The sequence below is a fragment of the Typopeltis vanoorti genome, chromosome 21 (genome assembly GCF_054136105.1).
Source record: "Typopeltis vanoorti isolate ZY-2024b chromosome 21, IOZ_Tvanoo_1.0, whole genome shotgun sequence".
NCBI lineage: Eukaryota > Metazoa > Arthropoda > Arachnida > Uropygi > Thelyphonidae > Typopeltis > Typopeltis vanoorti.
Window position 1 is genome coordinate 21,918,776 of NC_143569.1, and position 16,445 is coordinate 21,935,220.

The window sequence follows — 16,445 nt, forward strand, 5'->3', positions numbered from 1 at the left end:
TAGTTATCCTAAAACGTGATAGTCTTATTGGCTAAATCTGATTCTGATTTTCAGTCGTTTCCGACCATAGGTGATTTTGTAGGCATTGCCCACAAAGTCTTCCTGGTGAGAATTTTACAGGGTAGTTCACCGTTGCTTTTTCCAACCCCTCAATTTTATCCGGGCTCGGCATCTGGCTGGGACGTATTCATGAATGTAATCCATGTGTGTTCACTGGACCGGTTTGCCTGTTCTGGGGGACGAAAAACCTGAGTTTCCGGGTGAAAAAACTCCCTACCTCAGTATGAGACCGGATAATTCACCTTTAGTCGAAAGAGACCAGATAAAGGTTCCTGACGTCACTGACGGGAATCGAACCCAGGTCTTTCCAGAGGGCTTCGTCTATACTGACTGAGCTACGGAGGCCCCTTATTGGTGAAATGGAAAACTTATTGGCTTATCGATTTTTATTTAGTTGACGACCAAACTGGTTACCGTCTTCACGTATGTGAAGACGGTAACCAGTGTGTCATATAGAGGTATACATACGTCTTCACGTATGTATGCCTCTATATTACAGGCCTCTTCATCTTTTCCAGATATAGAAAAACAATGACGTTCACAGTGATACAGTGTTCAAATTAAGTTCATTATTTTATTGACTATTTCGATGTATTAATATGCACATGTATTTATTTAGCATAATTATTCTATCAAAAATTTGTACAGTAATAATTTGGGAGTCTACTCGTAATGGAAGATTATTATAATGAATTATAATATTATATACTTATTTTAATTCATATTATAATATTATAATATGAATTATAATATTATATTTTAATAAACTGTTATTATATTAATAACATTATAATATTAAATAATTTTATAATTTTATTATTATAATAATTTATAAAGGTGTATTACAGTATGTGTTTTACTTTATTATTTTTCACTAAGTCCTGATTAAAAATAAGTAACGGCAAGTTTTTGATATGCTTCGCTGATAAAATTAAAACGAAGTTTTAGGACTTTGTTTTAATAAACTGTTATTATTATTATTATTATTATTATTATTAAGAGAGACCTCCAGAGAGTCAGAGACTCATCGAGGCAGGCCACATACTACGCGCGCGCGCGCACGCACGCACACACACACACACACACACACACACACACACACACACACACACACACACACACACACACACACACACACACACACACACACACCAGCTATCATACTTATTCTTGAATTCATGCACACTGCTTGCACTCACAACATCCAATGACAATCCATTCCAATCACGCACCACCCTCTGAGAGAAAAATCCGGCCCTTACAACCTTCTTGGCAGCCTTAATTCTCAGCTTCCAAGGATGCCCTTGCGTCCTTTCCCCACCCTCCATAAATTGAAAAATCCCATCAATTGAAATCTTGTATGACCCTTTAAGCAGTTTGTAAGTCTCAATCATATCACCCCTCTTTCTCCTATTTGCTAGTGTCTGCAATCTACAAATTCTCAATCTGTCTTCATAATCAGTATTCCACAATCCTCAATTTCTAACACTCTCCTTTGTACCCTCTCCAATATGTCAGAATCACATCGGAGACCAGACCTGCACACAATTGTCCAAGTGAAGTCTTATTAAGGCCTTGTAAAGAGGCAAAATAACATACTTATCTTTACATATGAACGTTCGTTTAAGTATTGCAGTTATCTTTTGAGTTGTATTTGCAATCTTTGACACATGGCCCCTGAACTTCAACTTCCTATCTATTAACACTCCTAGATCCCTAGCCTCATCCCACCAATATAATACGACATTGGATAGGTAATCATGCCGAAGTGAATGACTTTACAATTACTAACATTGAACTGACACCCATTTTCCCATGCCCACAATTCCAGCTTATTCAAATCATTCTGCAAGGACTGCATATCAGCAGCATTCATGATTACCCTGCCTATCTTTGCATCATCAGAAAATAACTGTATTCGCTTGTCAAATCCTTCCCAATATCATTAATGTACAGATTGAACAACAGTGGACCAAGCACTGATCCTTGTGGTACACCACTTGTTACCTTAAACCTTGCAGACTCAGATCCCCCGTATACCACTTTTTGATATCTGTCAGTCAGCTATCCTCTTATCCATGCTAATGTTGTATAACCCAAACCCATTTTCTCCAATTTATGCAGCAGTCTGTCATGATGTATTCTGTTAAAAGCCTTAGCAAAATCCAAAAGTATCATGGTGTATCCATTCCCCTTGTCTAGTTCAATGGTAACATTCTCACAGAATGTGAGCAAGTTGCTAAAACATGACATTCCCTTAGTAAACACATGTTGTTCATTGCAAAGTAGAGATTCACTGTAAACCCATTTCTGAAGCGGGCCTTAACTAATTTTTCTAAAGTCTTCACCACCACTCCTGAGATACTAATTGGTCGATAGTTTGGTACATCGGTCTTTGCACCACTCTTATGCAATGGAATTACCATACATTCCTTCCATTCATGCGAAATCGTCCCTGTTCTGAGACTCATATTAAACATCCTGGTCAAAGGAATGATCAATTCAGCTGAACACTCTTTTAGCACACATGCTGATATTCCATCAGTCCCTATTGCTGAATTCTTATTCAGTTTGTACAAGAGCTCTAATACCTCGGCATCACACACCTGCGTTTCTTCATCTAGTGAAGAGGTAGGTAGCTCAATGTTGCGTTCACTAGGTTGATAGCTTTTAACGAAATGGGCACTCATTAACTGAACAACCTCTTCTGCATCAGTAACCCTCACTCCATCTGGATTTAGAAGAGTTATTCTTTAATATTCATTCTTTCTTTTACTTGCAGCATATCGATAGAATTCTTGTGGGTTGTCTTTCGCACGCAGAGCCAGTTTCTTTTCATAATCAGACTTTGCTTTCCGTACAACAGTTGTAACTATTCTAGCCTGCTACTTATAACGTTCATAACTGACGTCATCCTTATGCAAACGGTATTCCTTCCGTTTAACAAATACCCTTGCATAAATCAGTTCTTATGCAAAATTGTTAAAAAAATATCTGTCCTAGCATATGGATATAATTTGTCCACGGAGATGTTTATATTTCATAATTTTAAAACAAAATATTTCAGAAATGTTAATATCAAGACCTTTAACTGATATAATATTCTTCGAGGAATTATCGGGTTATAATCCAAGTATTAGAATTAATAAGAAAAAATAACATTAATACTTGAGGGATATTAGCATAGCATAATATGACAAAACAAATGGTACTTTCAAAGAAACATCGAAGAAAAACGAAATAGTAATATACGTGTCACGTTAAACTGTGTTGGATTATACTTTGCTGTTTGACTCCAAACTGTCTTTTAAGAGATTGCGATGAGTTCAGTAATTATATAATAGGCTATGCGGTTCCTTGAACCAAAAAGATGGGTATCATCACTGGTATCACATATTATGAAAATTGTCAGCCGTTGTAGTAGCAATTATTTTTTTATGAAAAAACAAAGTGGTCTGGACATTGGTGATTAAAGAAGGCGTTTCAAATATTACGCAATGTTTTCCCGGATACAGTGACATGCGGGTTTGAGCATTATTGTAACTGTAGCAACCAGTCGTGGGTGGTACACTAACGACAAACACTGCGCTGATGAGTGGAATATTTTTTTTTATCCTTTCATGGAATTTGTTACACGTTTTAACATGAATTTACAGAGTTGCAATCGCTGTAGACTTTTTTCAAAGAACCGATCAATTCACAGCGAATTTGATCATTTTAAACGCATGATATTTTGTGAAATAATATCATAGGATTACATAGACCAGATGACGGCAAATGTGGCTGCTGTTCACCGTTTCAATGCAATGAAAGGCACTTGATTTCCAGCGATGGTTAATTGCAAAACAGCAGTAGTAATGATTTAGTTGATTTTTAATTGTCGTTTTAGTAATATCCTTTTAGGATGACATGGTGTCCCAAATTTTAAGTGTCTCTCTTAATATCTTCAAATGATCCATTTGAATTTTTGTAGGGCTTCTGGGAGAGTTCATTGTACCCATGAAACTCTCGATCTCCGTCTTTGTAGTGTAGATTTCTCTCCAAAGTGATGATGCTACTGATATGCTCTAATTACCAGTCCAGGCTCCGACCTCCATTCTTTCCAAAAAATGGTACAATAACAAATACATATAGAAAACCTCATTAATCTCTAACTTCTTCACTAATTGAGATCTCTAATCAACCACGGCTAATACAGATTTCACGATATCTATTTGAACCACCTAATTTTGGAAAAAACATCTGTGCAGAAAGTGACTAAGAGAAAGCTGTTTTTTATATATATATATTTTCTTGTGATTTGATCAGGTCTGTTTCAAAGAACGTCTATGAAAATTCGTTAGCTAACGTTTTTCTCTACTGCATTTTGCAATTGTATATCCATTTTCTTCTGTCTCGCTCACTGAGTTGACGAAAGACAGCATTTTACTCTTCAACTTCTCTATTAATATCTGAGTGCTTCAGTCTGATGAAAGAACAGAACATTAAGTCCCGGATGCAGCAAAGTATTTGTTATTCTGTGTATTATCTTCAACAGACAGCAATCAAATTTATTAATGTTAGACTCTCTTACTGAAACATTTCACCGCTCATTTTCTGCTCTGTGAGATATACTTTCCATATTTTTCTTCCAGCTGATTGAAATGTGTAAGTTTTATATTTTTTATATATTTTTTTTATTTTGGAAAATAGATTTCTAAAGAAAAACTGTCAGTGATAATGTACTAACTTTCTTTCGATGAATAACCCTTTGTTCGTAAAATGTTTGAAGTCAAGGAAAAGACTGGTCCATCTTTATTGAGTCGTTCATGTACAGTACACACTTTTCTTAATTAATCGTTGCTGCATCTATCCTTTGGAGGTTAAGAAAAGCTTCAAAAAGGCAGAGGAAATGGAATTGAATTTTTGTTGTTGATGTGAATTATGCATACACTATTTACTAAATACATTTTCTGTATGCCTATGAGCTGTTCTTTGTACCAGTCACTTTGTTAATATCCTTGCGTATTTAGTAAATTACAAGCATACTGTAAGATATTTCTTGTAATGCGTTTTATTAAGTTGCTCTTAATTCTTCTCAATGAAATATCTAATATTAAAAAATAAGTACTCCTCGATTTTGATATAACGAAGTAAAGTATGGATTCTGTTTTGAACACTGCTTAGCAAACATAAGAAACCTAAACCGAAAGAGTGTCATATGATTTCTTCGGATTCAATATTCAAGCGGTCAATGCCTATATTTCACATTTAGATTAGTAGTAGGGGTCCCACTCATGACCAGATCAAGATCAAGATAAGGAATCGTGACGCGATTGTTTGCTGTTTTCAGATGAAGATAAGTGACGTCATTTGTTATTTGTAAAACGTGACGTCATTTGTTAGTTGTAAATAAGTGACGTTGTTTTGAATGGAAAGGGAGATATATTAGTGGATAAGGAATCGTGTCGTGATTGGTGGGACATTTTTAACCTGATCAAGATCAAGATAAGATAAGGAATCGTGACGTGAATGTGTGTTATTATAGAGTTTGAAATGTTTGGAATTTCGCTGGGCCCTCGTCTGTGAGGGACATCACGTGGTGTGTTTGGTTTGGTTGTCTATAGATGAGTGTACTAATTTTCCAATACATTTTGGGGTATTTCTTTTAAAGTATTTCTGTTAAAGGGTTGGGAAATCTTAGAGTAGAGTAGAGTCGTGATGGCGGCCGTGTTTAGGTTTTCTGAATAATTTAATTATATGCTAATGTCACTCAAACATACAGTTTTTTCTTCTTCTATAGATGGCTGTACTAATTTTCCAATACATTTTGGGGTATTTCTTTCCTGTTAAAGGATGAGAATTCTTAGAGAAAGTCGTGCTGGCGGCAGTGTTTCGAGCTTTTCTGAATAATTTAATTATATACTGGTGTTCCTCAAACACACACACAAATTTTTTTCCCCATAGCTCATCCGTATTTTCTTCTATATTCATATTCTAATTCAAGTTCATATTTTATTCATAATTCATCCGAATATTTTGATTTGTCTAAAATTAAGATCTTAAAGTTCAATAAATAAACAAATCGTGTGTGAATTCACGACGATTTCAAAAGTGATCTTACTTAAACATACATAACACATAAACGACACTGTTCTTTTACGTTTACACATTTTATTGCACAGATATTTACAATATAATATGCAAAAATAGGAATTTACAGACATCACCACTGTCTGTGAATGGAATTGTGGGCGATGTTTTTGAGATAAAGATATCTTGGAATTTTTCCCAGGGTGACACACATCCGTCATTTTCATCATATTTTGTGTTTGGTGTCTATAGATGCGTGTACTAACTTTCCCATACATTTTGGGGTATTTCTTTCCTGTTAAAGGGTGGGAATTCTTAGAGTAGAGTCTAGCGGCGGCTGTGTTTCGAGTTTTTCTGAATAATTTAATTATATGCTGGTGTCTCTACGGCATTTGAAAATAAATTAAAATAAACGCACAGTTAAATGGATTACAAAACCTTTTGTATGTATTCTAGAAATTCTAATAATAATTAAAATTACTTGCTATCTTTCCAGAATGGCTCTTCTAAATGCGAATATTCCAAAATAGTTGAATTTTATATCCACACCACAACACAAACACAAAAACCAGAAAGAACGAAATATCTGTAAATACTGTAAACTGAAATAGTTGGGTACTTCTTCCTTTAGATTTCAGCCAGTAGGATCATGCTATGTTATCGTCATGAGTAATAGCCCCCCAGCGAGCGGTTACTACAAATCGCGGTTTTCTTCAAAGGGGTCTTTTCATGAAGATGAAATGAGTCATATCCATAAATTGCGGTATTGTTCAAAAGGTATCATTTTATCAAGTTTGGATGTTTCTCAAATACTTACATATGACTAAGTGATTATCATTCACATGATTGTGATGACATATCTTAAAATTATTCATTCCTGAATTGCTGTAGTAAATGAATGCTTACATTTATTTTTTTTAAAACCAATATTGACTATTAATTTTACCAGTGATTCCTTGTGCTCTTAACCTATTTCTACAACTGAAATGTATTTATTTTATTTATTTTTTTCTTTAGCTTTAGTAATTTTAAGTAACAGATATGCAACAAACTAGGTTTTGAACTCGCCATTGCGTTTTCTGATAGAAATTTCTTTTGCCAGCACAACAAATAAATAGTTATTTCTTATTATTTCAAATGAATATTAGCTCTGTAATATACTTTGTTAATTTCTATGTTACCTTTTATTTGACTGGCTCTGTAAAATAGCCAAATTCTTACAGTATTGTAACTTTTCAGGTGACACTAAAATTCTGGCTATTAATTTAATACCCGATTATTCCTTTTGCTTCCAAAAGTTGACAGTTTCTTGAAATATTTGAGGGATTGCATGAACAAATAAGACTTTTAATTCAGTGAATCAAAAAAAAAGTCTGGTTAGTTTTTGATATGAAATTTCACAAGTAAAAAAAAATGTTATGGTCTTACTTAAATTTGTATAACACATCAACGACACGCAATTTGTTCATTTAAATTTACACATTTTATTTGAATGAAATATTATTTACAAATTGTATTTACTGAATCTAACATACAGAAATAAATAAAGTGAAAAATACAATCTATTTTTTTTGTTCCTTAATCTTCTTATTGTTAAATTTGCACTGTTGTTCAAAGTTTCTTCCCATGCTTGTGGAATCGCCATCATGTGGTTTTTGACAATGTGACTCATATCTGAAAGTTAATTTTCATCTGGCGATCGTTGGGAATTTATTACTGTAGTAAAATTAAGGGTTGGATATTTATTTTTTTTAAGCCATGATACTTTAATATTAGATTTTTAATATTTCAGAAAAGCTCGAAACACTGCCGCCAGCACGACTTTCTCTAAGAATTCTCATCCTTTAACAGGAAAGAAATACCCCAAAATGTATTGGAAAATTAGTACAGCCATCTATAGAAGAAGAAAAAACTGTATGTTTGAGTGACATTAGCATATAATTAAATTATTCAGAAAACCTAAACACGGCCGCCATCACGACTCTACTCTACTCTAAGATTTCCCAACCCTTTAACAGAAATACTTTAAAAGAAATACCCCAAAATGTATTGGAAAATTAGTACACTCATCTATAGACAACCAAACCAAACACACCACGTGATGTCCCTCACAGACGAGGGCCCAGCGAAATTCCAAACATTTCAAACTCTATAATAACACACATTCACGTCACGATTCCTTATCTTATCTTGATCTTGATCAGGTTAAAAATGTCCCACCAATCACGACACGATTCCTTATCCACTAATATATCTCCCTTTCCATTCAAAACAACGTCACTTATTTACAACTAACAAATGACGTCACGTTTTACAAATAACAAATGACGTCACTTATCTTCATCTGAAAACAGCAAACAATCGCGTCACGATTCCTTATCTTGATCTTGATCTGGTCATGAGTGGGACCCCTACTACTAATCTAAATGTGAAATATAGGCATTGACCGCTTGAATATTGAATCCGAAGAAATCATATGACACTCTTTCGGTTTAGGTTTCTTATGTTTGCTAAGCAGTGTTCAAAACAGAATCCATACTTTACTTCGTTATATCAAAATCGAGGAGTACTTATTTTTTAATATTAGATATTTCATTGAGAAGAATTAAGAGCAACTTAATAAAACGCATTACAAGAAATATCTTACAGTATGCTTGTAATTTACTAAATACGCAAGGATATTAACAAAGTGACTGGTACAAAGAACAGCTCATAGGCATACAGAAAATGTATTTAGTAAATAGTGTATGCATAATTCACATCAACAACAAAAATTCAATTCCATTTCCTCTGCCTTTTTGAAGCTTTTCTTAACCTCCAAAGGATAGATGCAGCAACGATTAATTAAGAAAAGTGTGTACTGTACATGAACGACTCAATAAAGATGGACCAGTCTTTTCCTTGACTTCAAACATTTTACGAACAAAGGGTTATTCATCGAAAGAAAGTTAGTACATTATCACTGACAGTTTTTCTTTAGAAATCTATTTTCCAAAATAAAAAAAATATATAAAAAATATAAAACTTACACATTTCAATCAGCTGGAAGAAAAATATGGAAAGTATATCTCACAGAGCAGAAAATGAGCGGTGAAATGTTTCAGTAAGAGAGTCTAACATTAATAAATTTGATTGCTGTCTGTTGAAGATAATACACAGAATAACAAATACTTTGCTGCATCCGGGACTTAATGTTCTGTTCTTTCATCAGACTGAAGCACTCAGATATTAATAGAGAAGTTGAAGAGTAAAATGCTGTCTTTCGTCAACTCAGTGAGCGAGACAGAAGAAAATGGATATACAATTGCAAAATGCAGTAGAGAAAAACGTTAGCTAACGAATTTTCATAGACGTTCTTTGAAACAGACCTGATCAAATCACAAGAAAATATATATATATAAAAAACAGCTTTCTCTTAGTCACTTTCTGCACAGATGTTTTTTCCAAAATTAGGTGGTTCAAATAGATATCGTGAAATCTGTATTAGCCGTGGTTGATTAGAGATCTCAATTAGTGAAGAAGTTAGAGATTAATGAGGTTTTCTATATGTATTTGTTATTGTACCATTTTTTGGAAAGAATGGAGGTCGGAGCCTGGACTGGTAATTAGAGCATATCAGTAGCATCATCACTTTGGAGAGAAATCTACACTACAAAGACGGAGATCGAGAGTTTCATGGGTACAATGAACTCTCCCAGAAGCCCTACAAAAATTCAAATGGATCATTTGAAGATATTAAGAGAGACACTTAAAATTTGGGACACCATGTCATCCTAAAAGGATATTACTAAAACGACAATTAAAAATCAACTAAATCATTACTACTGCTGTTTTGCAATTAACCATCGCTGGAAATCAAGTGCCTTTCATTGCATTGAAACGGTGAACAGCAGCCACATTTGCCGTCATCTGGTCTATGTAATCCTGTGATATTATTTCACAAAATATCATGCGTTTAAAATGATCAAATTCGCTGTGAATTGATCGGTTCTTTGAAAAAAGTCTACAGCGATTGCAACTCTGTAAATTCATGTTAAAACGTGTAACAAATTCCATGAAAGGATAAAAAAAAATATTCCACTCATCAGCGCAGTGTTTGTCGTTAGTGTACCACCCACGACTGGTTGCTACAGTTACAATAATGCTCAAACCCGCATGTCACTGTATCCGGGAAAACATTGCGTAATATTTGAAACGCCTTCTTTAATCACCAATGTCCAGACCACTTTGTTTTTTCATAAAAAAATAATTGCTACTACAACGGCTGACAATTTTCATAATATGTGATACCAGTGATAGTACCCATCTTTTTGGTTCAAGGAACCGCATAGCCTATTATATAATTACTGAACTCATCGCAATCTCTTAAAAGACGGTTTGTGGTCAAACAGCAAAGTATAATCCAACACAGTTTAACGTGACACGTATATTACTATTTCGTTTTTCCGAACACGAAAAACGAAACTTGTGTTCGATGCCATAACGAAAGTTATGGCATCGAACACAAGTATTTTATATGAAAGTGCAGGTATAAATAAGAAAGCATATTTTATTAATCGGCTTAGTAAGTTCAATAAAGTTAAATCAAATGAAAGGGTTACTTTGAAACTCCTTTGCGAATCAAATTTTGTTTCGAATGCTCATATTAAAGATAAATAATGACACTGAGACATAAGTTCAAGCTTATATTTTCCATCCAAGTGAAAAACACAGTATCTGAATTGCAGAACTCCCAGGAATGTCCATCTTCTACTTTACAATAACATAAGAATCAAAAATTAATGGAATCACAGTCAAACAGGAATAACCCTCAAAGTCTCCGTATAAATTGCTCGTCCACATCAAAATGTCTTAGTTTATTGAAAGACCCGTTGATCGACTAGTAACATCACAATTGTAGTATGTCATTAGACATTCAGGTACTTGATATTAATTTCCAGTAGTAGGAAGTTACTGTCATCATTAGCGTTGCCCTCGTGTTTCTCGACTTGATGATTTACTTTTATCGTAGTGTCTATAAAACTCGATAGATGGCATCACAATCTTTGAAATTCAAAATTATCTCTGCTTTACTGTGCCGGCCAGAGAATGTATTTGACTTGCTGTTTTCATCTTGAATGTGTTGTAGCAGGAACAGTAATGAAATGAAGTTCGCATCAGTTTTGATTTGTAATACTCTCACAGTTGGCCTCTGAGTTGAGATTTGAGAAAGTTTATCTTTAATGAATTTGCAGGCTGTTTGCAACAAGCCTGCGTAATGATGTCCAGCAAAAAAGAAGGAAGGAAGAACATGGGAGTGGGTAATTAAAAAAGAAAGGAACTTTCTCTGATCGATATCCTAGATGTTTCTAGAAGTCTATGAGGAAGGTAGCAGAAAACGGTATCGCTCAATAAAACAGGCACTGATCCCAGAACGGGGGAAAATCCGATAAAGTCTTCTGTAATCACAAGGCACCCCCTTTTTATTAAATGTATTCATTTCAGTCTTCTTTCTTTGAATATTTCCATGGCAACACGGATTTTCTGTAGTTGCAAAGACCTAAGGAAGAGTCAGTCAGTCAGCCAAAGCTGTCCAGAGATAGCACGCCACTAATCTGAGCTCCAGCAGGCACATCCACAAGTGACGTGTGATAAAATAGTTTATACCAGCCAATCACTAAGTTAGAAAGGTCCAATTTTTCTAACATGATTTGAGCCACTCCCATGAGCACCTTTTTTTCCATACGACCGTAGTCACCCCACACTGCCACCTGTTAATAAAAAACAAAAGAAAAAATAATTCTCAATGGACTCGACACTTACTTTATACTAAAATAAGCACGGAATATATGTGCATGCATTGAATAAAGTACACTAGAATTTAAATTAATATTTCTCACTTTTACATTTTACATTTTTTTATGGGAAACAGGAACAAGCAAGCAAAAGATGCATACAATAAAGGAAAAAAGCGAAAATTCGTACAGATTAAAAAAAGCTGTACGAATTTAATTTAAAAGAAAAAGCGCGTTAAAATAATTCAGATAAGTAAGTTTTAATTTTAAACATATATATGTATATATATATGTGTGTGTGTTTGTGGCATGTATATTAAATGAATTCCTTTTAAATAATTGGAATTATTCATGTGATAGTAAATCACATGAACTAGGAAAACTTGCACAAATAATATTGAAAGTGTAGTTCGTTACTTCCATTTGAAAATATCTGGGATAGAATATCCATAACGATCAAACTGGTAGGCACGTAAGGTAGCACCGAAGTTCTCAAATCCGATTGTAAAAACCAGTCATTGTTCTATATCATTTCAAGTTTCTCAGTAATGACTACTGGTTTATGTCACTAGTAGCCATTACTGAGAAAATGTAAACTTCTATAATTTATTTATTCATTTCTTTAACAATTTTATCAATTTCAATCAAAACCTCTCTAATTCGTCTTGTCTCTGAAGTTTATCACCTTCAAAATCGAAGTATTTTTCTTGTTAACAATACCCATTCACTCTGGATATCATTGGTTTCCCTCTTCTTTCTCTCTCTCTGCACTTCATTCAACATATCAGTATACTTGTTTTTTAGACAGTAATTCCACAATAATGACGCTTTGGTATCTAATGGAAAGTTTCTGAAAATTAATAAAATAATTGTTTTCAGTTTTGGTAGTTTTAGTAGAGTGGTGCGAAATTTTCATATTAGATTATTATTGCTAAGTTCTTTTTTACATCCTCCACTGTTTTAACTTTATGCATATCGAAATAGTATGCTACCCTTGGATTTTTCTACTCAGATGAAGGGCATTATATTTTTCTCTGTAAATCCGAATTATTGTTTTTCCGAGAAACAAAATATCATATTTAAGTGTACTTGAAACACTCTTTGCTTTTCTTTATTAATTACCCTTCCTATTTTGGTATCGTCTACTTCATCATTAAACTTTTAATTTAATAATCAATATCGTTGATCAACATTAAGAACACTAATGAATCTAATATATTTCTCTCTGTGCAATACTAGTAAGTAGTTTAGGGTCCAAGCGGCATGATCATCCAATACTGCTGTCGTTTTTCCTTCCTTAATCGTCCTTATGACAAAAATGATACTTTACGTTTTCCCCAAATTTGCGAATAGGACTAACTATTATGCAGTGTATTTATTCTGAAATGCAAATATATAATGTCGAATTTATTTCCAGCATCTAATTCCTTTGTAACAGTATAATAGCAATTAATTAAGTTTGATAAACTGGACTTGTCCTTTACAAAACCCTGTTTTTTTTTTCTATTCACTTATAATTTTATTTGCATTTAATCTTTAACAATATACGATTATAGTGTAATTCCGTGTTTCGCATTTTATCTTCCTTTATGAGCTGGATAAATAATTCATTTTGTTGACTGGAAATGACTTTTTTTACTTTTTGTACTAGAAATGTTCTTTCCCAGTCACTAGTTGTCCTAAATTCAATGAAACCTCACTATTAAGTTAACGGACTGATTGAAGCATCCTTTTGCCGGAGGAGATTTATTTATTTTCTTCCCTGAAGTAAATAAACCATTCTCCTAATGAAATAAATCTCAAGATTTACCTACCAAAACAATGAGTGAGCAGATAAAAGCTTATGATAATCCAACCCACGAAAATTTGTAAACCTACAGAAGGAACAAAACACGATACGATACTTTTTAAACGACTTCAAACCCCACAAAAAAAGCAGATTCGCACCACATAGTGATAATCATTTACCACCTGAAGACAGAATACTCGGGTGACAGTTTGGGATTTCAACCCAAATCTTATAGGTTGAAATGAACAGCAAATAACCAGGCTGGCAAATGGCATTTGGGCACGCCTTGTGTCATATGCTATTTTATTAACAGGTTTAGTGTAATTTCCATTACGTTAGGGTGTAGTTTTTACTAGACGATGAAAAGTCATCTGCCAAAGAATAGTTATTATTATTATCTGAAACTTCCAGGGAGTCAATCAAAGAACTCATCGAGGGAGGCTAATAAATCACCTAAACTAGCTGTCATACCTTCCCTTAAATTCATTCATACTAGATGCACTCACTATCCTTTAAAGGCAAACTGTTCTGCTGACTCACTGTTCTGTGAGAGAGAAACTTAGCTCTTACCCTTTCTTGACTGCGAAAAAACTTAAGTTCCATGGATGACTCTGTACTCTCTCTCCCCACCTTGCATATAAAGAAAAATTTCATCAGACGATATCCTATAACATCCATTCAGATTTATAGACCTCTATCATATCACCTCTCTTTCTTTAACCAGTCCAATCCACATGCTCGCAATCTGTCTTCATAATCTAAATCTCATAATTCGGATATAATCTTAGTAACTCTTCTTTGCACCCCTTTCCACAGCTGCTTTATCCCTTTAGAACCCGAGAGACCAAATCTGAGCACAATAATCCAGGTGAGGTTTTATCAAGGCCTTATAAAGAGGCAAAATGACTTCTTTATCCTTACATGTTAAGGTTCGCTTCAACATCGCAATATTCTTCTGAGTTGTATTTACAACTTTTTCTATGTGACCTTTGAACTTCAAATTCCTATCCACCATTACGCCAAAATCCCTAGCCTCATCAGTTTATTGTAGCATAACCAAGCTTATATAATATGTCGTTGGAAATCTCATCACACCAAACTTTACACTTACTGACATTAAACTGATAGTCATTTTCTTTTGCCCAAATTTCCAGCCTATTCAAATCATTTTGTAAGTGATGGATATCAGTACCATCCCTGATTGCCCTGCCTATCATCGCATCATCGGCAAACAATTGCACATCTAATGTTAGACCCTTCCTTATGTCACTAATGTATAGATTGAACAAAAATGGCCCAAGGACTGAACCCTGAAGTACACCACTGGTCACGTTAAATCTGACAGATCCACACCCACCACATACTAGTTTTTGATATCTGTCAACCATCCACAGATCCATGTCAAGAATTTATATTCCAATCCCATATTCTCCAGATTATGCAAAATCATTTCTGAGGTATCCTATCAAATGCCTTAGCAAAATCCACCATTATCATAGTGTATCCATTCTCTTTATCTAACTCGGCCGTAACATTGTTATAAAATTTGAGTAAATTGCTAAAACATGATCTTCCTTTACTAAACTCATGCTGCTCATTGCGGAGTATAGCTTGTTTTTCTACCCATTTCTGTATGCGAGTTCTTACCAACTTCTCTGAAATCTTCACTACTACACCAGAGTTACTGGTAGGTCAATTAGGCGCATCAGTGTTTGCACCGCCCTTGTACAATGGAACTGTCATCATTCCATCCATTTCTGTGGTATCATTCCTGAGTTGAGACTCAAGTCATAGAAACATGTGAAAGGCCTAGACATTTCGGTTGAACATTCCTTTTAGCAGACGTGCTGAAATTCCATCTGTCCGTATAGACAAATTCTTATCCAGGTTATGCAACAGCTTTTCAACTTCATTTTCATACGGCTCTAACTCTTCATTCAATGTAGCATTAACACTGTACACTATTACATACACCTGTGTTGCTTATCCGAAGTTAAGCAGCCTTTGTTTACATACATCGTATTTAACAAACAAAGTTGGCCTGGTTGGCCGAGAGGATATCATACCCGCTCTCCAACCAATTGTGGATTCGAATCCCAACTTAGGCATGGATGTTTGTAAAAGCTTGCTCTAGACGAGATTTTTGAGTTTATAAGGTTTGTCTTGATTGAAAAAAAAAGTTAAATAAAAACTGCTAAACTGCTTTGTATTTTGATATATGCATTATCAAAAGAAGCAATATAAAGAAGGGAATCTTATTAGGAAAATAAACTTCCATTATTTTACACCGAAAAGACTATTGATCCAAAGTTTCCCAGATAGGAAAAATAATATTTGATCCAGTTTCCCGTGAAAACAATTAGGGAATTTCCCAATGATTGATGAAGCCACACATGTAATGAATTTATAAAGTCCATATAGAAACGAAACCTCCTGGAGAATAATAAGTTTAATATATTACCTGTAAGACACATTTCCTATAGTTTTCATGGAATGCTAGTTGTTGTTGGTACAAGGGATCCAGTGTTCTCCTGACTGTTGACGTTTTAGCCTTGGCGACACACTTCCTGCCGTTTACCAAATATAATTTGACATACGGAGCTGAAAAATTAATGAAGTAGCGTTATTATTTTCAGGTTCATATAGAACAGTGTTTAATTAATAATAACTTGATTACAAAACTACAATGAAAGTTCGTTATAATGAGTTATCCTTGCGAGTTATCCTCGTATTATCAAAAAACATCACAG

At 34.3% G+C, this 16,445-nt stretch overlaps 1 protein-coding gene across 1 annotated transcript in view; it reads right to left on the minus strand.

Moving 5' to 3' along the window:
- Positions 1–10,813: 10,813 nt before the first annotated feature.
- LOC150094669 (regulating synaptic membrane exocytosis protein 2-like) overlaps positions 10,814–16,445 on the minus strand; it is a 358,944-nt gene continuing 353,312 nt past the window's right edge. Inside the window, exons 20-21 of the mRNA XM_090410907.1 lie at positions 16,157–16,296; positions 10,814–11,882 (exon numbers count right to left, since the gene is read on the minus strand). Coding sequence (XP_090267033.1) covers positions 11,691–11,882; positions 16,157–16,296 — 332 coding nt within the window. The 3' untranslated portion in view covers positions 10,814–11,690. The remainder of the gene's footprint in view (positions 11,883–16,156; positions 16,297–16,445) is intronic.